The following is a 24,265-nucleotide window of genomic DNA, read 5'->3' as shown; positions in this document are numbered from 1 at the left end:
ACACACACACACACACACACACACACACACACACACACACACACACACACAGCGACAGGCTATTTCGGATAGTCATTTAGCCTCAAATGCATGTTTTTGGACTGTGTGAGTGTAAAATCCAAACATGCACAGGGAAAACATTCAAACTCCACATCAAAAGTCCAACACACATTTGAACTGTGGGATCTTCTCACTATGAGGCGAAAGTGTTAACAACTACATCCCTTTGTAGGTCTGTTCCACACAGCTGCAGCTATTTCATTTGCAGATTATGAAGTCATATTTTGCTCACTTTTGTACAAGAATATTTTTTGTTTTTTCTTTTCATTTTATAGCATCAGATTAATCCCCTGTGCTATAAATGACCCGTTGGTAGCAGCCGCACAGAGCAGCACTCACGAGGGAGGTGGGGGGGGGGCTGAGGGTCTTGCTCAGGGACCCCCAGTGCATGTTTTTTGGGGGGGAATTTAATGATCCAAACATTTTAAAGCTGAAAAAAACAACTCATCCCCTTTTGTACATCATATTTTATTCAACAATATAACTTTTGCTCTTCCGAGTACAATTAATATAAGATACATATGACAAAATACATTTTAAATAGAAGAGAAAAACATTAAGGCATTTCACCGAAGGAAGTTATCAATCTTGACAGCATGAATGATTAGATTAGTGTTACATTTTTGTGTGTGTTTATCTCTAAGGCACTGCGACATAATCACTGCTGAAACCACATTCAAATTTTAGGGCAAAGTTTGAATGACTTTCTACATTAAAGAATTGTGACAGCGTGGTGGTTCAATGTGGTTTTACAGTACTGTGCGTCAACAATTTACAGTGTTTCAGCAATAAGCCAAAGCAGACACATGGAGTCCTGAAAGGCAAAAAAAAAAAAAGCGGGTAGTGAAAGAGCTCTTATTCTGCCAAAGGTCTGGTGGCATTGTATTCACACTTTAATAATCCCCTGTGCCACGCATGAACAAGGCCCAAAATGCTGTAATTATCTTTATCACGCAAGCCAGCCTGGTGCCAGGGTGATTTCTTGCCTGGGACCGACATCAGAAAAGACCGACCGTGTCTCCGGAGAACCACTGTGGCACCAGAAGGCGGTCAGTTCGCCGTGGTGTGTTACAAAAAGTTGTCATTTCCTGAACATGTTCTGCGGTTCAAAAATCTCTTCTTATTGCCTCTGTGAGAAAAAGCTGTTGGGATGGCCCAACCACATCTACTAAACCCAGGGAACCAGCTCTTTCTCACTCTTTCCCTTCTCGCTTCCTCTGTGCTTCACACTTACATTTGCTTGCATGCATAAACAAAGGCAGCCCCACAGACTCAAAACATACATTCACACACACATACCCACACACATGTGTTGCCAGGTATGTACGTGACTAAACTCCTGTGAGTGAAGTCGAACGAGCATCGAGCCTGCTGTAATACAAAGTTTAATACTCTCAACTCACAGGCGAATCCCCTCCCTTTACACTTTTGAACCGTTCAGGGGCTTCTCTGGAAATTATTACTCATGAGGGCAAACTACACAAAGACTTGCACAAACAGCTCAGCACAGCAGTACAAACCTCAAACATTTATCAACAGAAGTTGTGATTTACAAGGTCTGTTCATTGTGTTTGCATAGATTTTCTCTCTTTCTTGCAACTGGTGCACACACACGATGTGATAAGAAGTTCTGGTTGCTTCAGTTGCCTTTAAAATGTGTGTGTAGTCGGCCTCCATTCCTAAGAACCCCACTACACTGTTAACAATTGCTTTGTAAATTACTATTGCGGATGAAAATGCTCCATTCAAACTTTTTTTTTTCTTCTTCTGTTCAGGCACTTCAAAAATTCTGTAAGAAACGATTCAACTTGAAACATAAAATAAAAGTAGATGCCAAAACCGTTAACCAGCACCTGCAGATAGCATTCAAATGGTCTAACATGGGCAAACATATTGGACCTGCTGTGCTGCTGTTTGAGTGTGGGCATCCTATGCTATAGGTTGAATGCACGCATTGTATGAAAATGTAAAGTACTGTATGTTAGGCTGATACAGGCATCTGCTGTGTTACACTGCTATGTTGGCTGAACCAGACTCAATGCGAGCTGCTGGAAGCGGTGTTGCTCAGAAGGCGTAGGGTCCCACTATGACGGTGAGCCGCAGCACTGAGCTGGAGCGGTAGTTCATGGTCAGATGGTGAGTGACCATCTCCAGGTCCACAATATACTCCCGGGGGCCTGACAAAGGCTTGGTGAGCACCAGCATGGCGCTCACATTACTGGAACGCTGCAAGAAAACCAAAAAATAAAATCAGTGTGTAAATGTGTGAAAACAGACATTATAATATACACACTTAAAACAATTTGCATATGGAGGAACATGCAAACTCCCCCTATGATTTCACCATAGTCTTTTTGCTGTGCAGTGTCAATGTTTGGAAATCAGTCTACTGTGAATTTAGTGGATTTTATATCTATTGATAAAACAAAATAAATATACAAGAAGCACAGAATGATAAACTCAAGTCATACAATTATACAAAAAAACTCCCAAAACTATATTAACATTTAGATAAGAAAACAATACTTGTACAAAAATCAATTTGTAAGTTTTTCCACTACGTTCTGCAGAATGCAATATTGGCGTGTCAGAACACTAAGAGTTTCGTTGTGAGCTCTTCATTTCTTGCAAACCGAGCTTTTGACTTACTCGAAGGAAAAACTCTCCTGCCTCATTCCCAGATTTAATCCTGAAGGTGTTGTGTGTGTTGGCGTATATGTTGGTGGCCTGAATCTGGAAGATGTCTGCTGGCACGGTGCGGTCCGCCTGGATGCTCATATACTTGTAGACAATCGAGGGCGAGAGGCCTTGGCAGTCATTCTGAGAGCGACAGATGCAGCGGCTGCTGAAACACAAGGATTTAGACAATCCTGCTGACACCACTTTACAGACATGATGAAGAAACAAATGGCAGTCATCGAGGTTGCTGACTTTTCAGAGGTTTGGACGTAAGGCGCCTCGCAGGGGTTTCTGGGATAGCAGCGGAAGCCTCCGTAATAGTTCCAGCACATTTCATCATCTTGGCAGTTATGAGTCCCTGTCTCACACTCATTTATATCTGTGGCACAGTGACAGAGAGAGAGAGAGAGAGAGAGAAAGCGAGAGAGAATCTGTTAACTGCTAATCAAAAATAGCTGGATGACAATGCTTCCAAAGTACAGGCGCGCTTCATGAATCAGAGCAGTGAAAGCACAGTCAAAGTTCAGCATGTGGTCATGATGGGGCTTTTCGGGTTGCAGCTACGTTTCCCGCATCTGAAGAGATGCGAGCAAACACAAGAGGGAAGCCTGCAGATCTGTATTTGAGGGAAGCCCCTGATGCAAACCCATGTAGGCCCGATTCCAGCTCCTACTTTGCTGCGCCATGAAAATAGACCCATCAAATGTGCCCCAAACCACAGAGCTATTTCTGGCACAGCAACCTGGATTCATCACCAAAACGTCCCCCTGACACAACAGGCTGGATTCATGGCTCGCCCTATAAAGCCTGCACCTGACCGAGGGGGAAAGGAAAAAATAACAGCTCTCCCTTTGAGAACGCGCCGGAGCTTCAAATAAATCCACTTCAAGAAACCAACATCATGCATATAAATTCACAGAGGTGGCTCAGCAGGGCAACACAAAGTTGCTGTGTTTGCATTGCTTAACCTCTGCATTCTTTCCGTGACAGTACTGGGTGGCTTTCAGGCCTGCTCGAGAGGTAGAAGAGTGAGCGATAGCAAAAATCACCAAGTCCTTCAAACACTTATCTTCAAAGACTTTACAACGTGGAGGAGGATGAAGTGAAGGAGAGAAGTGATATTGTTTGGGAGCTTTGTCGTGTGTGAAAACAAAGCAGATGAATAAGACACGTATGCGCATGTCGATGATAGCCAGAAAAGAAGAAATAACAAATGAAGAAAAGGGATATGACAACAGTACCTTGACACAGCCTGTTTCCCTGGAGCTGATATCCTTGAGGACACTCGCAGAAGTAACTTCCTGGGTTGTTTACACACTGGTACTGACACATGTAGCTGGACAAGCTGCATTCATCGATGTCTACAAAGAAAGCGACGCAAATTTTTGCTAAAATGCATTTACTGCTACCATAAGTCACGTATAGGAATGTGTGTGCTGATTCACGTATCTACCTTGACAGGAGACCATGTCTGGCGCCAGCTCGTAGCCCTGCTCACACTGACAGAGGAAGGAGCCGATCAGGTTGTAGCAGTGATGCTGACAGGGACTCTGCACCTCACACTCATTCACATCTGAAAAAAAAAACAATACACACAAAAAAACTTGTTTTAAATACTGCATATGCATGTGAAATATGAATTAAGAATAGTCCCACTTTGAATCAATTTGAATCAAGCATAATGTGCGGGCATAAGAAAAACATGCAGTCTCAAACCCAGAATTGAAGTCTGGTCTTTTTTCTGTGCTATAACAGAGCGGACCACTGGTGCGCTGCTCGGCCTCTTTCCTCCGTTAGAGCATCACTTGGCAAATAGTTTAATAAAGTATATTAAAGGCATTGGACAGGAATCCTTGTTTTATTCCAATGAATAAGTCTTAGTAGTTTTTTTTTGTGTTCTGTCATGTTTTTTGTGTATCTAACTCTCTCTCGTCCCCTCCTCGTGTTTGATTGATGTTCTCGCCCTGATGTCCTTCAACCGTACCTGAGAGTGTGATCGTTGTCACCTAGTGGCTTTGGTACATAATGGCCTTTTCTTGTTCGTTCTGGTTGTCAGTCTGTCTGTGTTTCTGTGTCTCTGTTTCTGTGTGGCTATTCTGCTGAGCTTCAGTGCTTCAGGGCTCCTGTTTCTCAACGTCTGTGTGTAATAACACTCCCTTGAACTTGGGGACTCCTTAACGTTTGGTTTCACCTTTTTTCTTTTTCTTTTTGACAGTTAAAAAGTGTCAGGCATCTTTAGTCCACCTCCCCCAAGCCTAACGCAACGCATATTGCAAAAGTCCAGGGAGCCACCATAATGACTCACGAATGAGTGCACCGCTAGCTGTTGTTGGAATACTTTAGATATCATAAACAGTCTGTCATGAGGAATCAGCACCCCAAATCCTGACTTCCACCACAATATAGAACTAAAATTATTACAAACATATTTTTCTGCAACCGCTTCTTATGATTGCACAAATATCATGAGGACATTGTTAACTGTTCTTTATTTCTATCCCAGAAATGTACATTACAATTTCACAATCTTGACTCTGAAGTCAAAATAAGGTACAAATACAAACGCAGTACAGTGTGCACATACAAATCTCCAAATATCCTTTACAGATCAACAGCTCTGTAACTGTTTGACTTTTGCTTTGTGTGGGTTCAGGTTCCATGATAGATCTGAGCTTCAAGGCAATCAAAGCCACAAGATGCTCTGATTAAAAGATTTCTTGAACTATCTGCATGCTCAGGCAGTAGTATTCTAGTTTAAATCTAAATTCTAATGTTTATTTACTGTACTTGTTTTGCAGGATTTTGTTCTATTGCTATTATATAATTTCAATAATTCAATTACTAACAAGTCAAAATCTATCGAGACTCACCCTGCTGACATGAGTAGATTAGGTGGATATTCACTTCAGTACAAAATGTCTGGTAAGGCTGCTTCTCCCTAACAAAGCACTGAAGCGAAATGTTTTTATAATTCAGTGGTGAATACACAGACGCCCCCTCACACATGAGCACACACGGCTTTTCAGTGACTTACCAACACAGCTGTGGTTGTTGCTGGCCAACTTGTGACCTGCGTTGCACTCGCAGTAGTAGGAGCCCTGGGTGTTCACACATCTGTGCAGGCAGTAGTGGCTTAAGACGCACTCGTCTCTATCTGCAGGTACACAGGAGAGTCATTCGGGACTGGCTGAAATTGCCGCTCAAATCGGTTCGTATGCTTGCGTTACAATCACTAATACTGCACGCGGTCGGTGTTTTGTCTCACCAATACAGCGATCTCCGTTCTTCTGGTAGCCTGGAGGACACTGGCAGGCATAGGAGCCGATGGAGTTGAAGCACGTCTGTTCAGACCCACAAGTGTTTCTGCCCGTCGTGCATTCATCTATGTCTGCAATAAACACACACACACACACAGGCACTGAGAGGAGCTGCGCAAGGCTATTGTCCGTCGTAACGCAAGAACATATGGCAGACGAAAGCAACATGTCTGCGGTGTAGGTGCTTTGTGACGTGTGAACTGTTTTCCACAGACAGTAAAACCTGTGATCACTGACACCACCGCATGACAACGCATGGGCATAAACACACATGTTCACATGGATGGCGGGCGATTAAATAAAGAAGGCTTTTATTCAGAGGCTGTGGGTGAGGGAAGGAACACAGATCATATCTTCTACTAACAGGACAGCTTTTGAAGGGGGGGGGGGGGGGGGGTTTGCGTGTGTGTGTGTGTGTGTGTGTGTGAGCACATGAAAGAGAAGGGGAAATAGCTCCACTGATAAGTCCTGTGCTCACTGCCTCAACACCTTGCTCTCTCAACAGACATCCATCAAGCCAAACGCAAACAGATCCAAACACTTTCAGTCTCTCGCACCATAATTAATATGGGCTGAAAACACGCCTGTTTAACAAGTTTTGTAACTTTGAAAACAGAAGTTTCACGGGAGTTTGAGGAGCTTAAAAACGTGGTGTTCAGAGGTGCAAACCCAAAAGTTACTGACGTCGAGAAAGTCTCGGAACAACTCACCGTGCACTAAGAAGTAATGAGACGATGGGGTGATGAGTATGTGCCTAACTACTGGTTAAACCTACAATATGGTGAAAGAAATTCTACGTTTAATGTTGATCCTACAAACACACATCTCAGTTTTGATTTGCTCCGAGTCACAGCTTCTTGGGGAAAAAAAAAAAAGTTCTCACTGTAAACCTCCCACACACTCACGCACGCACGCACGCACCCACACACACACACACACACACACACACACCCACCCACCCACCCACACACACACACATACACACACACACTACAAATATGCCAATAGTGTATACTCTCATCCTCGAGGCCCACCAGCAATCCTCTTGGGTGGTCTGACACAACCCGTCATATGCAGACAGCCACTGGGCATCAGTTTAATGGCATGACAGACAGTTATCCTCAATACCACACACACAGGGAAAGAAGAGGGTACTATTATTGTGTTGTTATTTGGCACGTGTGGAGCTTGACAATAGCTAAAAGACCTTTAGTGTAAGCTGCACTGTGTATTCCTGATATGATTATTTTACTCTCCAACCAGGTTCAGATGCAGCCAGTCTTAAAAAAAATATTATACATTCATGGAGGGTACACAGTGATGAAATCTGTAAAACTAATAAATATCTCCAATCACAAAGAGCACAGGAATGTGCTTGTTGCTGCATGAAGATCTTGAACTGATATTTCTTTTGAAATGTTTGATGTGATGTGGTTTCAGCTGGAAACAATATTCCAGACCCACGATATCCAGATCCACCATTGAGTTGAGCTGCTGTTGGGCTACAAATAAAAGGCCGACTGCAGGTAAGTGAATCCACTCTGCTATGACGGAAAAGTTAAGCAGATGTAAATCTGCTGAACGAAAAGTGGGATTTAAGTGAAGGTGCACCTCAGAAACAACAGGTGAAGGACATGGAATGCACAGAGAAAAGCTGTTTAGGAAAAACAAAAGTCTTGAAAGTCTTCCGTGAAAGTGTATGTGTGAATAGCATGAAGTGTCCGAAAGAAACCAAACACTTGGATTCCAGATGTATTACACTTTGGGACAGCGTCCCACATGCAACATCACAAGGTGCCTGTCACCGCTGGTGAAACTTCCAGATGAGATCCTGTTTGATATGGAGAAATGATATCGAGAATTTCTACTTTTGGTGAAACATACTTTATATGACAATACCATTGTCTGAGAACAGTGTTAATAACACAGCAGGTGAATAATACCTGGAAAGGCACAATGAGGGACCACGTGCACAAAGACAGCTGTGCAAACTCGAAGAGCTCTCAAAGAATTAGTAATGCTCTTATCAAATAAATAAAGACAATAAGACCCTGAGTACAGCACCAACAAATTGAATGAACATCAGCAATTACTCAAGACAACAGCAGGAGCCAGAATCAAGCCCCTGTGATTCATGACCACGCCCACTTACTGGAGGTATTTGGTGATTCATCGAGACTGGAAATGCCCTGCCCTCTGGCACCAGAGCAGATTCACACCACGCAAACGTCAGACTCCTAATTCCTAATGAGTGGAAGTCCCGGGGGTCGATGGGATCACGGTGTCAACAAATGGACAACAAAAGCGATGATGCAAATGAAATGTTATGATTTTCATGTCACTACATACGTAATCGAACAAGATATAAAAGCCAACAAGTGGATTAGTTAAATGCTACAATGCGTGACAATGCAGATGTTTGGGAGGGTCTGTGTTCACACAGACCATTGTGCGCTAAAAGAATGTACTGACTCCACCTGCACTTGAATCAATTTCAATGGCATTTTTTTAAAATGTTGGGCATGAATCAAAAGAAATCATCTCCATCAAATTCCCAAATTTGAATAAATGTGATGGTGATAATTTCGCTGGAGCCAGTTGTGTTGTTGTACAGGATTTCTAACATCACACATGAATAATCCTGAAGCTCAGACTAAAATCAGGACACAATCCAAAGTTAGCACAGATATCCCTGCATGACGTTACGGTTACTCCTGATCTCTTCACTGTGACAAGTTTTGGCCGTAACGATTTAGTGCATAACTCCTGTCTTGTAAGTTGGCTTTTATTGAACGTGAAAACAGTCATACAGATTTAACAGACACACTGTCACCCACCTATGAAAGCATTAGCATTAACAAAAGTGTGAGTTGAAGAGCCGTTCTACTGCTCGGTGACATTAAACCAACTGACAACATGTAAGATGTACTGCCAGTAAGAATAGAGCAGCTAAATGTTATGAGTCCTGTTGGAGCTGCTGAGTTTAGAAGATAGTGAAACAAGCTTGTAATGGAAGGTCACAAGCACATGGCCCCAGTTGACTAAACTCCCCCTGAACACTGTTCATTGAAGATTAGTTAAATGCTGTCTTTCTTCTGTCTGCAGTTTATCTCTGTTGTTTCTTTCTTTCGTCAATTACTTTTTCAATTACAAAGTATAGTTGTTGAAATTTGCAAAGACTGTTTTGTTTTGTTTTTTAACTAGATAACACAACATTGCATTTATCTTTTCTGGCAGATGTCCTACAATGTTTATGCCACCGTTGGGCAAAGTGGTTTTTGGCTCTCTGAAAGACGACGAGAGTCATTAAACAAGGTGTTGTTGCTGCAGGGAACATAATCCAGCTGCTTTTGAATCGCGCTCCAACGCTCGCACAAGTAAGTGCAGAGACCATGAAAAGTTACAGAAAGAAGTGACTGCACATGTCTAACTGTAAATTGTTTAAATATGAGCAGCGTATTTCTTGCGCGGAAAAGTCAGAGTCATCTTCCCTCTCCTCACAAAAAAAAAAAGTTAAAAAAAAAAAAAAAAGAAAGAAGTTTGCAGAGCTCTAAATAAAAGCACATGTGCTGAATGCAATCCAAAGGTTCATTCACAGGAATATCTCGTGGTAACTGCTACTTTGTCACTAAACCTTTTAGAGGCTGCCAAAATAAAGTTTCGCAGGAGTTGTGTGCGTGTGTGCGGGTGGGTGGGGTAGGAGAGTATCCCACACTCGATGGCTCCTCGGTCCCATAAAGTCTCCACAGCTTGCCACATGCAATCCATATAGTTTACAAAGGAAAACAGATTTTACAGCGAAAAGCTATCAAATGTGATGATGTGCTGTGAGTGGGGAGAAGTGAGCCTGTTCTCTGAGGTCAGGTTTTTTTCTTTCTTTTTTTTTTTTTCTTTCTCAATTTGTTCAGCATGGCTTACAAGTTTCTTCCAAGTGGGAGCTTGCTGCAACATCACAGGGTACGATAAGGCTGTCCAGAGCAGAAGTGGGGAAGATGTGAAAGGAAAGAATGAGGAGAGAGGGTGGAAGCGCTTTTCAAACAACAACAAAAAAAAGAGGGCTTTTTCTGATTTAAAGTTAGATTTACCGTCGCGTGTGCTTACGCGATGTCAGAGTTTAGAACTCCTTGCTTTTCAGGGAGATTAATTCTAAATGCCTTGTGGGAGCCGGGGGAGTAACGGCAATAGCTGCAGCTCGAAGAATTTGCGTATGTCTCCGTTTTTAGTGACTGCATGTGCATCTGAGGTCCTGTTTGAAGGTGTTCGCAAGGTCTTTTTTGCCAAGCTGTGTTTTACAGATACACTTTGTGTGTGCAGGCACACACATGTTTTCATGGTATATCCATCCAAACTGGAGAGTAAAAATCGTTTGGCTTGAATTCAGAACAATGTGCTATTTGCTCCACATTTATACGGACATGATAGGACTTGCTGTAATTATCACTTGAGAGTATTTTGCTTTATTTTCACTGAACCCCCCCCCCCAACCACCACCACTGCAACGGAAAGCCTGAGCTGTTCCAAGGAACAGTTGGAGCCGTCCTGCTGTTGGACAACGTCTCTGTTTCCCTCTGATTATTGGATAATTCAATCTTTGGGGAAAGCAGGGTGCAAGACGTGTGATCTTAATGGCCCATAAAATTTCACAACGTCAAATTTATCAGCATGTCATACTACACAATTCCCAAAGCGCTCGGTTTTGCTTAACCTCACACACCTTAACTTCACCCCACGCTGCACTGCATGTCGTTTCATCGGGGTATAATTCTCTCTGCATTGCAGTGTGAAAATGCAGCTATCGCTGGCTTGAGCACGACCCTGGGACGACTGGGAGTGGCTGTGTTTCCCTTTCAAAGCAAAACCAAACACAAAACAGATAAGAAATCAAAGAATTCAAGACACTCAGATATTATATTCCTCGTGTTTCCATCCACGTTAGGGCATTAAATATTTCCACGGCTAACTGCACCGCTCCCTAGATTCCCCTTCTCATCACTCTCATTGTTCAGTAGGAACAGGAGTTTCAGTCCTGCTGACACTCACTAACTGATTTGCGAGTTTGTTCCACACTATTCTAAAGGTCCCGCAGAGTCCTGACGTTCTTGAGAATCCGTCCACTGTGCCAGCCGCATTCCCGACTAATAATCGTCCTTCCTGTTCCTCTAAAAATGCTTTGAAAGACGAAGTGCTGAGCAACTTGAGCATAATCAGCCACTCCGGCCACCTGACACGGCTGCAGCCATTTATGTGCAGCCCTGGAAAGAATGAAAGCAAGCCGACGGGGACCGGGGTAAACATGCTCCGAGAGAGAGCCCGATAACAAGAACGGGAGAACATGTGAGGAAAACAGCAGCTCTGCGATTGCACGCGAGTGTCAGCCGGCTGAGTGCTGAATGGTGATTTATAGCAGCACCGTGCCCCTTTCCATCATGAGGTAAACGGAAAGATCAACACATGTAAGAACATCAGAGGAGGAAGCAGCTGGCCGTTGGACAGGCACCGACCTCAGGGAGAATAATAACAACATCAGGCACTTACACCAAGGAGGCACGGCAAAGCTGCTTCCCTCTCCTCTCCTCACCCCTCCCTGCTATTGTTGATGTGGTGGCGGCGGCGAGGGGGCCGCTAGAGCAACCCGCAAGCAATAACAGCCGACCGTACAGTCACCTTGTACAGGCCAGAGGGGGATCTGTCAAGTTGGTTTGGTTGAATTTACAGAGACTGACAATCCCAGCTATGACCGAAGGCCAGGTACATCATGGGCAGGTCACCAATAAATCACAGGGCAAAGACTGAGAAACAAACACACATACACTCAGAAAGAGAAAAAAAACACACGTGCACAGGCAGAATATGCAAACTCCACATAGTATAAGGCCCCCAATGGACTTGAGCCAGTGATGTTCTAGCTGTGAGCTGAGAGGGCCTACCACTCATACATTTTGAAATGTCGATATGAAATCAATTTTTGCAGAGACACAGAGGTTAAAACACATTTGGCAATCGAAAGAAGCTGAAAGTTGTTTATCAGCCGTTGGGAAGTTGCAAAATCATCAGGTTTGTACAATTGATTTATTATTATGATCTCTGAACTATTAAAAGAAAAATGCTTGGTGTTTGAAAGGAATGCTCATACTCAAATCTCATTTGGAAAACTATGAATCGTAATGTTTTATTATGTCGTTTTTTTGTTGTTTTTTAAACTCAAAGAATTTTTTTTTTTTTTTAGTGCTTTGAAAATTAAGTTAGTCAACAATGTTGAATTCCTAGAAAAAATATTGAGTGGATATTTTGCATTTAAAAAATATACTTGTCAGTGCTCTCTGGTGGTCAAAGCACAAAATGATTTCCAAAGGGTGCTGACATGTCCTCAATGATGTTCTTTGTAAATAATAACTCGAGACATGTGGAAATGGTGATTTGAGTTGGCTGAGCGAGCCTCCAAGATGTTCAATAGAACCAAAGAAAATTGCTTTTGTCTCATTTTGGCAGTTACATTTTGCCACAAGGTACAAATAATTATAGTCTATTTAAAGTTGTATCAGAAAACATGTTTGTCTGACAAATTTTAAGGCAACTTATTTAACGGCCAAATAGCAACAGGAAGCTGTTCCCGGGACAAACCAACGGTTACACCAGTGTCACCATCTATCTTCTATATTGCTTCATAAAACTTACGGTGGAGGGAAGCAGCGTAAACACAACAATCCAGATTCACACATCCAGGCAAGTTTTAATCACCGATTCCAGCAAAATGCATGTATTTTGACTGTGGGAAGAAACGAAAAAGCCTCCAACGCCAACGTGTGCTCGTTTTATGTACATTCTTATTATGAGGTGAGAGTGTGAACCACTTCAGCACTGTACAGCCCGCCGGTGTTGCCAGCATTCACAATACAAAGGCTCATAGATTCAACACTAGTAGTTACAACTGAAGCTGTACTGTAACAGGTGCAATAGGCAGGAGAGTAAAATCATAGGGCGCTGGGAGGGCTGCATGTGAAGACATATAGATGGGGGGCAGTGTAAATCATTGGGTGGAAGACAGGAGCTTAACTGGTAATGCCAGGGTTCAGCGGGGACAGAGGTTTCCCTCAGGTGTCTTTCTATTTGAGCAACCCGACAAAATGGGTCAGTTTTCACTTTGGAATTTGATCCTACTGCTTCCTGGCGAGCATCGGTTTTGCTTACCAGTCATCGTATCCTGAATCAGAGGACTTCCTTCTCACTGCAACAATATTTTCTGGATCTGTGCTGCTTATCTTTGATGGAGGATTTTGGAGAAACAGGATAAGATGTAGAGGAATTTCCTGATAAACTGCGGGGACGTTTCGCGTGTCGTCTCGTCTCTCCCCATTGGCAGTGGGTCGGCGAAGCCGCACAGCTGGGGCCTGTTTCTTCGAATGCGAATGTTAAGGCGTGACAACAACAGGTTGAGATCCAAAGTGTTAACTGTAAAGGTCAAATCATGAAGCCTGCCGGCGGTGTTGTGCCGTGCCTCGCAGCCTCTGGGATCGCCCTGCTTCCTCTGCTCTCCGCATTCCTGCTCTGCGCAGATCGATCCGATGCTTATCTTTCAAGGTGGTGAGTAATTCCTACCATCACAAAAGATGGGAGCAGACGGAAAAAACAACCACCGCTGACATTCCTGAGATATTCCTCCCGAGTGCATTGCATCTGTGCGGAAAAATGTTATTGCATGCGCTCTGCCTCATTCGGAAAAGTACACAAGTTCTCTGTCACAGAAGGCTTAACGGCCTTATTAGAACATATTTAGGAAAGATTTCCAGTCGCTACAGGTGAAGAGCGGCCAGACATAGCTGAAATTAGTCAAGCGTGTAGGTGGTAATGTGGCCTACATGACCTGAAGAAACCAGACAGGTAAACAGGAGTGGCGTGTCTTCTCATGTCTCACGCTGCAGTGCATTGGTATCTAATTTAGAAATGAAAAAAAAAAAAAAAGAAGGCTCCTTCTAAACTATGTAAACTCAAAACCGGTGTGAGGAACACCATGACACGCAAAATGTAAAACACGATGGGTGTAATTATCTGTGGTGAACGCTGTATACCTAAAGCCACAGAAAATACAGTGAAGCTAGTATTTCTCGAATGTGGAGGTGCTAAACTGCACACGAGCGTCGTAAAATACAGTAAGTGCTTTTCACTTTTCACGAGATCCGATGACTGATTCCGCTCCGTTTGATGGACAACCTTCATTTCTTTCAGGGAAGTGATCTCACCTCTGCTGAAAATAAACGTTAATATAAATACACAGGACGACAACAAACCGCTTGTAGGCATCACCCGGCGCTAAACATTGTAGGTGTGTGTGTGTGCGTGCGTGCGTGCGTGTGCTTGGAGGGCGGGTGTAGGTCATGGAAATGTGAGGCATCATTAAGCTGTCACACGTACAGTAAAGCTTCATAGTTTCACAGTGTGGCTGAAAGTAGGCGCCGACTTCCCCAATGTGTCAGGGCAATAACACACACTCAGGCTCCCGTTCACACTCGAGGGCCGAAGGGCCTTAATGCCTCTTTGCAAACAGTTCCCCTCACATGAAAGCTGCAATGAGAAAGAAAACATCAGATTCATGTGCGCTACATTTTCTTGCGGGCTGCTTTGCTTTTAATCAGCACTTAAATAGTGGAAGAGAGAACTCATTTCCTTTGAGAAGCTTCTCTTTCAAACCGTTAAAGTTGTGATGTGGAAAATTGGCTCGGTTTTCTGCAGCGCATTCAGCTAATCTCTCCTTTATTCAACACACACTCAGCAGTAACTCACCAAAACAACTCAGCAGCTGCACGACTCGTGACGCTGCTACAACCTGGATTGGTCAGTGCTCCGACACATCTGTGGTTATTTAGTCAGTGTCAGCCTTTCATCTTCCCCTCTGCCCTACCTGACGCTGCACTCCAGGTTTCCTCCACAGTGGTGAGTTAGCAGGGAAGGAGTCTGTTGTAAGCGCTATTTGATACATTGATGTCCCCCCCCCCACACACACATTCAAAGTTAATGGGAATTCCTACGCTAGCAAGGTTGTCGCAAGGAACAACCACTGCGGCGGTAGGAAAAAAAAAAGCAGCAAAGACAATCCTGTGTCCAAGAACAATTGGCTCATTGTAGCAAGTTAAAGGTAATGACAGAGAAACCAGAGACTGATGTAAACACAGATTATATCACTCTACCAGCAGAAATATACGCCCACATAACGGCATGAGACGCCTTCCAGTTGAAACGGCAGTCATTTCAAAGCAATAATACTGACAGTAACAGCCTATCTTTGTTTAGCCCATGCACTGAAACAGCACACCAGTGAATACGTATCCTGCCCATGCCAGCCTGCTTATGTGGTTACTTCTACTGATATGCTGCCATGTTTTACACTCTAATAAAACCTAATTGGGTTCCAATTCAGAGAAACACATAAAACGCCTCACACATATCTTCGCCCCAGGTGTAAAATCAAATTTGTTACTTTCACGACGTGACCGCAGACCTCAACCCCACAGCCACTCCACACATCGCCCTGCCTACTGGCACGGAGAGTTTGTAAACCCTTCACACATGGGCTGTACTTTAATGCACTTTGCTTTTGGATTTTGTGTGAGTTTGAATAGCGACACCCTCAAGCTGCTATAGAACAAGACAGAGGACAAGCTGACGATACGAGCCTGCAAAGTGATACGAGAGCCTCCGATCCAGATGGAGATAACTGCCTTTGTTGTGTGCTGTGTGTGTGTGTGTGTGTGTGTGTGTGTGTGTGTGTGTGTGTGTGTGTGTGTGTGTGTGTGTGTGTGTGTGTGTGTGTGTGTGTGTGTGTGTGTGTGTGTGAGAGAGACAAAGAATGAATCTTAAAAACCACTCCCCATTGGAGGGGATCAAAGTGGCTTGCTCAAACACAAAACATCACACCCACGCTCATGCGCGGCTACTGAAGTCGCAGCCTCGTACCTAGTCGAGGTTCAGGGACTCGCTCCTGTGGGTGTAAAGGCTAAAAGTGAACACACACATTTTTTTTTTTTTTTCCCCCCCGAAGCAGAAAAATCCAATACCCAGCATATCAAGAATTTTCAGAAGAAGCTGAACTCTGGCCAAAAACATCACGCTGCGAGCAACTAAAGAGTTTAGAAAACATGACATCACGGTGAGGAAAACCGAGGGGGCTTGCAACACATCTGGCAGCTACGCATAGTTTAGCTGTTGATGACTGTCAAACAGATGGATGAACAGTTCACCTTCGGAGCGCTGCTTATTGAGGCTCTAAAGTCGTTAGCAAGTAATTATCAAATACCTACATAGTTCTGCAAGAGACACATTCTTCGAGGCAGCGGAGCAGCTCCTGGCCAAGTTCAACAAAAGCATACTCCTGATATTGAGGAGATAAAAATATTTCTGCCAGCAATTCTGCCAGCATACTGCAGCCACACTGCAGTCATCGGAGTGGGGCTCAAATTGCAACCACATTTTTAGGGTGTAATCTCTCATGAAGGCCAAAGACCTTCAATATTCTGGAAGATTTCAAAAAATGCTTTTCATCTAGAGAATATGGCAGCCCTCCCTTTTGCACTTCGAGGCCTTGCTTTTAGTTACACCTCTAGGCTTGCTGACAGAGGCCGAGCTCTCTCCTGAGACACTTTTCAACGGAGCTTTCTGAGATAACATGTGTTCACAGCATGTGTTGGTGTCAAGCAGCAAAAGAGAAATTGGTAGTTCTTAAGGAAATTCCCATCGTCTTAATTTCTGACAAGAGGGGACACGTCACCTCCCTGATGATCGTGGACCTTACCTCTGCAGAGGTTCTGCTCGTCCGCAGTGAATCCGGGCGTGCAGCGGATGATCCGGCTCCCCGTCGAGGAACTGCCACTGTTCCCACCTGCAGTCCCCGGTGTGAACGGAGGTGGGTTTGCCGGAACGGCAGGAGCAGGAGGTACGGGGTCACGAGGCACCACCTGCTCACCCTCTTTACTGAAATAGATGACCGCACTCTTGGGGAGGCAGAGGTATCCACCAAAGTGATTAATACACTGCATCCCTCCTTTGCAGGCATCGGGTAAAAAGGCACACTCGTCAATGTCTGACATCAAAAGAGAGAGAGAGAAAAAAGAAACGTATATTTCACATGTGAGGAGAGTATTTGGATGAAAGGATCAGATAGAAAAAGATTGACATTAAACAGACAAGTCAGAGAGAGAGCATCAATCTCCATTAAAAAAATACACATTGGAACAGTAATTTCTCACCTCTGCATTGCTCTCTGACGCTGTCATACTCATACCCTTCCGTACACTGAGGGGGGGGGGGGGGGGGGGGGGACACAACAACACACTCTTTAGTGCCCCTATAAGCAAGTGCATAAAATAAAGACAAGACAAACCCAGAGCCTTTTATGAAAAAATGATGAATGTACTCACTGTGTAGGAGATGGGTTCTTCAGCCTCCTGAGACAGGACATGAGTGAAAACCGCACAAAGACACACGCAGATTCCCAGCATGTCGACCAAACGTCGGAGAGGCACTGTAACGAGATGCAGAGGCACCGAGCAGATAGAGCGTGCAAGATCATTTTTTATTTTTTTTTTTCCTTGGCTTGACAAGCCTACAAGTTTTAATACCCGTTATTACATCATTGATGGCATTGCTTAACGAGTCCCAACATCTCCCGCCGCTGGCTTGATGTTGATGTTGGCAAGGCTCCAGGTAAATCTGCGACTTCAACCGAGTGAAGTGTTTTTCTGTTTTTCTCCTAATGGATTAGTGCGTAATGCGCGTAAAGTTCGTGCGTAAACACGTCCCGGTGTGCCAATCAAGTGTCAGGAAAACGGAGAAGGTAATCAGCCGTGCGGACCTCATGTTGATTAAAACTATGTATCTGCACACACATATGACTGCACGAGTGCGTTTTCCCTGAACTTGCTTTGTTCAATCACGTTGACACTTGTTACTGGACAATTCCTCGAAATAAATTAATTACAACAAAAACATGCCACACTTGAGATTTTTTTTTTATTATTATTTTTTTCAATCTTATCTATTGCCCAGGCATTCGCAAGTTTTTGTTTGATTCGTTTAATTGCTACTTTCATTAATAATACCAACACACACACACACACACACAAAAGTGATTGCTTTGTCATCCCAGTGGCGCCTGGACGCCGACGTACCTGCAACTACCTGCGGATTATCCAACTCTCCAGGCTTGCGGTCGAAAACCTCCTCCGCTCTCTGCGTAGTTCCTGAACAGTGTGGAAACACGTCGGTCCTTACGGTGCAGGGGATGTTAAATGTTTGAGAGGAGCGCAAGCAGCTCTTGTGATGAACATGCGGTTCGTAGAGAATGACATACGGTGGGGGGCGGGGGGGGCTGGGGGGGTGTTAGATTGGGCTCCGTGAGTTTCTCTCATCGAGCTGCAGCACAACAGCAGGGTTACACTGGCTCCCTCTATAGACTGATGGCTGATGGAGAATGCGCGGTGCTATCTAAAGTAGATAGCGTGTATCTTTTAAAAAGAAAAAACAAAACAAAATCAGAATCTAATATGGTGCAAGCAGTGAAAGTCTTTGACATGTGTTGTCTTTTTCCTATGTGTGCTATTTTAATAATGTTTATTTATATCATGCAACCAGTGTTTCATTCTGCATACTGAGCAGAACAAGTTTGTTTTTTCCAACATATTCTACATTTGCTTACAAAAGAGTCCCGACAGTCAAACTTACTGATGGTTTTTCTGGGAAATGTAAGCTGTGCAGGCAAATTCAAGTGTCTGCTATAAACGCAAATACCTGCTATTAAAAAGTAATTGATACTTTGAGGAGAGTTTTGAAAGAGGTTTATTATTTTTAGCAGGAAAACTTTCCCTTGTAACCAAGTTCAATTCAAAAATAGTTGCACTTGTCTATAGTTATTCAATATACTATTTTAACCACAATTTTGCAATTGTGGTCACCGAATGAATGCACATTTAAGTTTATTAGTGAATCCTGAGAGTGGGGGAAAAGTGTCCCATCTGAACCTCAATTTTGAGTTTAACTCGTATTCTTAGTATGAATCTGGTACTATAAGCAGCTGCATTTGTGCAGCAACACATTAATTCATGATTTTTATTTAAGAAAATGTGTTTTCATAAGTCAACGTTGTTACGTTATACCCCGTCATCCTGTGAGAGTCCCTGATCTGTATGTATGGACAGTTTGTGTGAGGAGCAGGTGGTAAAGTCAAATCTTGTGTTGAAGATCAGTGTCAACAGGCGCTACATTAGCCTCTAATACATTTCTTGGTGTTTACAAGATGCCTGCACATCAGGAACATCTGTTGGAATTGGCACGGCTTCCCTGATTTCCCATGGGTGTAGAAACAGCAAGTTATTGTGTGTTTGTGCATGTATGTGTCCAAGCAGCTTGCCGACCTGGACTGAAATGGACTTGGCACAATCTCTTCTAAAGCCAACCTTCTGACCTCTCAGAGTGGTGTAGACAAAAGGGTAGCAGATACATTCTCTGGTGCCGGGAAGCATCCTTAAATATTTTGTAGAAATAAGTGATTCTTTTGTTCCAAGGCACTAATCCACTAATCCTATTGTTATTGTAAGTGTTTAAGTCCTAACAATTGCATCTTACCAGATCCTTCACATTGGTGATATTTCAGTCTTGTCACACTGTGACTGAATTAACTAAATTACAAACTGGACAGTAAATAAACACGACTTCAAACTGCCCAAAGGAGGGGGGAAAAAAATGCACAAAACTCAACTTTTCACTCAAACATTTATTTCACTTAGTCTGCTATTCAACACATGAAGGCAGAAATACTGACAAAGCACTGATTAACGAACGGCATTTCATAAAGATTAATAGAGGTTTTTATCCAGGACTGATGAAAACAAGGGTGAACAAACCTTCGCATTGGTCCTCTTCTTCGCTGGAAACAAATTTGACATTCGGGCTTGCGATTCACAGCGTCAAGGCTACAGTGGGTGTGTCCCTGTCGAAGTATCACTCGGTGTGAGAAAGTCTCCACGCCAGTGTTACTTAAGTCAAAGCAGATGACCACCTCTCGCTAATGTCACAAAAGCATTGGTCGAGCTGATGTAGTGCACGAACGCATTCAATTACCCTGCAGAGAGAGACGTGCGAGCTCGAATGGCACAGGTGGTCCCATGTGGACTCCAGCGAACAAGAGGGGAACACGATACATCAGATAGCACAGACGTATATCTAAATGTCAAGAGTGATAGATTGGATCTTACCGCAGCATAAGTACTGCTCTGGGTTTCACAACATCTCTGTGATCATTATTACCTAATCCCCCATCGGTGACTAATGTACAGTGCACATATATATCGACACAACACACTGTGGTAAAGATGAGGCAAGTGTGTATAAAATATTATTTTGAATGAATTCATCACCACCGTCAAGGCGCACACACACAAAATCACTGATACACTTAAAAAGAGGCTCTTGGAGTACATTTGTTATGTGATAGAAAGGATCACGGACTCTGTGATGTTTCTTCGATGCTGAAGGCAATGCATCAAGTACTGTTGGCAAATGAGCACCAGCCAATCAGTTCCTGATGCAGTATCATCCACATCAGAAAGCTCTTCCTTCATCCCAGCATCAGCCGACAAACGACTGCAACTGAAATATTTACACAGGGTTCAGATCTTCCTGCAATTTGTCAGAAAGAGTGATGCAAAAAAACAACCCAAACTTATAAGAACAAGCCGTAATTATTCTTTTCATCAGACGATAATACAATAGGCAGTACTGTACAGTACATATCATCGTAAGTCAAGATGGCAGCAGAAGCATCTGGAAAGTGAATTCATGCAAATTCAAAATGGGCATGCATTATGAAAGAGCTGCAAGAGATGAGGCTGCACTTCAAAAGACTGTCGAAAAGATTTTTTTTAATTTTTTTTTTTAAAGTGGGGAAGGGGTATGTGGGAGAAGGAAGGGCAGACAGAGAGGGTGTCTGTGAAACGCACTTGTGTAATTGCAGTGACATCTTCATTGAGAGTCTTCCATCTCTTTCCTACGAGCTCCAAAGGGCGTCGTTGACGCCGGTCGATGTGGAGAGCAGCCGAGGCGCTGTGTTTAGCATAATCCCAGAGGCCATTGTGAGAGCAGCTAGTGAACGACTCACAGTTGCCAGCTGAGATTTCACCAAAATACAGCAGAACACAAGGAGAAGGGGATGAGACAGGGGAATCTGAGGTGGTGGAGGAGGGGTAAGAGTGGGAAAAGACTCTGAAGAGAGAGAATTGGTGGTAGTATTGAAGGAAAAAAAATGCATATGAGCTAATTATTAGGACCTGGGCAGTGATAATTTGTGCATATGGCTGTGCCGGGGTTGCGGAGGTCTGTGCTCAATGTGCAGATTGCACAGCACCAGAGAGTTTGTATGATGTGTGAATTTCACCAGGTGGACTGCACCTGTTGGCCCCTATTCAAACCTGAAATTCAATGGTCCCACACTTTTTAACCAATCAAATCACTGTTTTGACTTGTAATAGACAGGCATAAAAAGATTAAGCAAAACCGTCCTTTAGAAACATATCTTCTATTGTGCAATGTTCATCACCTCGAGCCGAGATGTGAAACCCTCTTTGATCACAGGTTCAGGTGGGCAAACAGTGTTTGAGCCAACTTTTGGTAAACGATGTCTCACACGCTGCACCGACATGCAGTGTGTGAGAAATATGTTGCTCAACCAATGTAAACATGTCTGTATGGAAAGTGATAGAGAGAATAAAGAGGAAGCAAGGTCCGTGCCCACAGATCTATTAGTATTAATAATTAGTAGAGTTTTATAGATAAACTACAGAATCTCTCCAGGTGATTGTGAGAATATAAAGCACTATCACAGTTGCCTGCAGAGATTACGCAGTCTGCCCTCAGATTTCTCGTTTCTGATTCCTAAGTTACATCCCGCCATTCTGTGGTGGGTGTGCTTTATATCAATAAGAGTCAATTGGCAGCAGATGGCTAACACTGATCAGGATAAAGCCCGTGCTTCGACCACCCCCTCCACTCCTCACCGTTTCCCAAAAGGTCTCGTGTTACCATGGTGACAAGGCCGAGGCACGTGCCTCCCATTGTTGAGCCGTATCCTCCAGGGTCAGCCGCACTCTCAGCGAGAGGTCAGATGTCACCAAGGCCTCTCACTGAGGGCACCACTCGCCAGCCTTCAGCCTTTGACCCCCAACAACCACTGAAACAAATTGAGAGATGGGGGAAGAAGGCAAGGTGAGATGATAGAACTGAACATGTTCACTAATCAGTCCTACCCGATCACCTCGGTTTAGGCTATTCTGGAAAACTTAAGTATTTCCCGTGTTTTGGTTGATTTGAGTGCAGATGAGCAGTTCAGCTCTGTGAGAGGATGTCCAGTGTGGAGAAGAATTACTCTGCATGTTACAGTATGTCTCCCTCTTGTGGTGGCATGAGGTCCTGAATATATTACATTTCTTCTCAACTTGGTTCAAAGGGTCAAACAGAAATGTGTCAGAGGGGTTGAAACCATAAAACTACATCCGTCCAGGTTCAATTGTTACCTCCCTCTGTTTATTTCCTTATCAATAGCAACACTGCACAACACTATATAATAACAGGTAGTGCACCTATAAAAGTAAAATATTATCTAGTGTGTAAAAATCTTACATATGCGTAATACTTTTCCATATTTTTTTGATGTTTTCAACTGTCACTTAAGGCTGGATTCTCAGAAGATGCATTATTTAGCATTTGATATATCTTTATATTCATCCCACTCATGCATACATTACACAAACACAATCCTCTTGACTCCCCCAGATCATCGGCTTTAATTAGAAAAAGAATATGAGCTACTGTAGTTTTACTGACCAAAGCAGGCATTATGTCCACACGTTTAGGTAAGGGTTTAGCCAGAGGTGCCATCTTTTCCATTGAGCCTGGGTCTATGTTAGGATATTCAGGTCATCGAGTTGCAAAGTGTTGCTCAAGCGTTGACAAAAGAAAAATCTTAAGTTTATTAAACGGAACAGGCTGACAGTCCACACTTTGTTAGGCAGTAAATGAACAGAGTGGTTTTGACAGGCCTAACCTCTTAAGCTTCGGGTCCCACTGAGCCCGGCACAGCTAGAGCTAAATGCCATCTGTCCCAACATCATGAGGCCCCCCAACCTGTCCCCCAACAGTTTAGCATAAAAATCAAGCAATGGTGCTTTTTAGACACCATATTTTTAATCACCCGACATCAAATTAATAATTTTGAAGTTCTGCATCATTGCCCGTTGAAGCAGCTTTTCAGTTTAAACTGCTGACCCAGTTAAAACCTTTGCAAACAATAGTGCTTGTAATCCACTTTATTTGGCTTTTGAAAAAAGAAGCGCTCAACGTAACTGCACTCTGGATTATCAAAAAAACACACACACAAAAACCTGCTGTCTTTGCAAACTTCAACAAAGTTCTTGTGCGACTTTTCTTTCAATATTTCAGCTGACTTTTGTGAAAGTTACATTGTAGTAGATCTCATACTCCGCTGCGTCTTTCAAATGCACTCCTGATTAATTTCTTCAACAAATAAGTTGTCACAAATAAGTGACGTTTTTGAAAGCGTTAAAAAAGGTTGGTTTTTTTCCCCCTTGATAATTAACAAGTGAGTATTTTACATTCAAGACCATCTTTTCACAGTGAAGACAGTGCACTGGAGCTTCCTGCTGGGTTGTGACCCTGCTCCACATCACTGGTCTCACGCTGGTTACTAATACTCATTGTTAGCTTCAGTTAGTGTCCCAACGATGACTCATCGATACTGTCAAATTCATTTTTCAACAAATGCATCCATGCTTTACTGGCCAGCACTGAACAAAAGGTAATGATATCACCATATGAACTTCAGGCACTATCCTTTCATTGCATCTTCTGCTCCGTTAGCTGTCATCCGACGTTAAGAGCAAGAAACAACCCCTGTGCCCTGTAGCCAATGTGTGCTTTAGCACTTCATCAAAGTCCAGGACCTTCACTGTACAACCAATTGTCCTCCTCTAACAAAAAGACCGACGCATTGTATCAGTCGGAGGTAAATTTATCAAAGGAGCCGATACAATAGACAGAGCAGCCCAAATTATGGCGCAGGTCTGTAAGGGGGCCTCCTGGTGAGTCATATTGTATTGTTTGTTGATGGTCCAGTTTGGGCTGAATGACATGTGGTGACATTCGGATAAAAA

The 24,265-nt window shown here is 43.4% G+C and overlaps 1 protein-coding gene across 3 annotated transcripts; it reads right to left on the bottom strand.

Moving 5' to 3' along the window:
• Positions 1 to 509: 509 nt before the first annotated feature.
• On the bottom strand, positions 510 to 18,317 carry efemp1 (EGF containing fibulin extracellular matrix protein 1). Of its 3 annotated transcripts, none has more exons than XM_080507501.1 (11): positions 18,225 to 18,317; positions 17,465 to 17,568; positions 17,294 to 17,339; positions 16,840 to 17,127; positions 6,005 to 6,127; positions 5,774 to 5,893; positions 4,193 to 4,312; positions 3,981 to 4,100; positions 2,992 to 3,118; positions 2,710 to 2,905; positions 510 to 2,286 (listed from the first exon to the last, which is right to left on the bottom strand). In XM_080507501.1, the coding sequence occupies exons 2-11, from the start codon at positions 17,543 to 17,545 to the stop codon at positions 2,125 to 2,127; spliced, it is 1,383 nt and encodes a 460-aa protein (XP_080363627.1). In that variant the 5' UTR covers positions 17,546 to 17,568; positions 18,225 to 18,317; the 3' UTR covers positions 510 to 2,124. The 3 variants fall into 3 exon arrangements, with proteins under 3 accessions (XP_080363627.1, XP_080363626.1, XP_080363628.1); XM_080507500.1 differs by having other exon boundaries at positions 18,215 to 18,306; XM_080507502.1 differs by having other exon boundaries at positions 2,710 to 2,902; positions 18,215 to 18,306.
• Positions 18,318 to 24,265: the final 5,948 nt, after the last annotated feature.

This window comes from Blennius ocellaris, assembly GCF_963422515.1.
Source record: "Blennius ocellaris genome assembly, chromosome: 13".
In the NCBI taxonomy this organism is placed as follows: Eukaryota; Metazoa; Chordata; class Actinopteri; order Blenniiformes; family Blenniidae; genus Blennius; species Blennius ocellaris.
The sequence above is the reverse complement of the archived record's forward strand: the minus strand, read 5'-3'. Positions and strand labels throughout refer to the sequence as shown.

Coding starts and splice junctions, on each gene's coding strand:
- efemp1 (XM_080507501.1), bottom strand. CDS start 17,545: ATGCTGGGAATCTGCGTGTGTCTTTGTGCGGTTTTCACTCATGTCCTG. Junction 17,340..17,464: donor AAGAACCCATCTCCTACACA/GTGAGTACATTC, acceptor CCCCCCCCTCAG/TGTACGGAAGGGTATGAGTA. Junction 4,101..4,192: donor AGACATGGTCTCCTGTCAAG/GTAGATACGTGA, acceptor CTTTCTTTGTAG/ACATCGATGAATGCAGCTTG.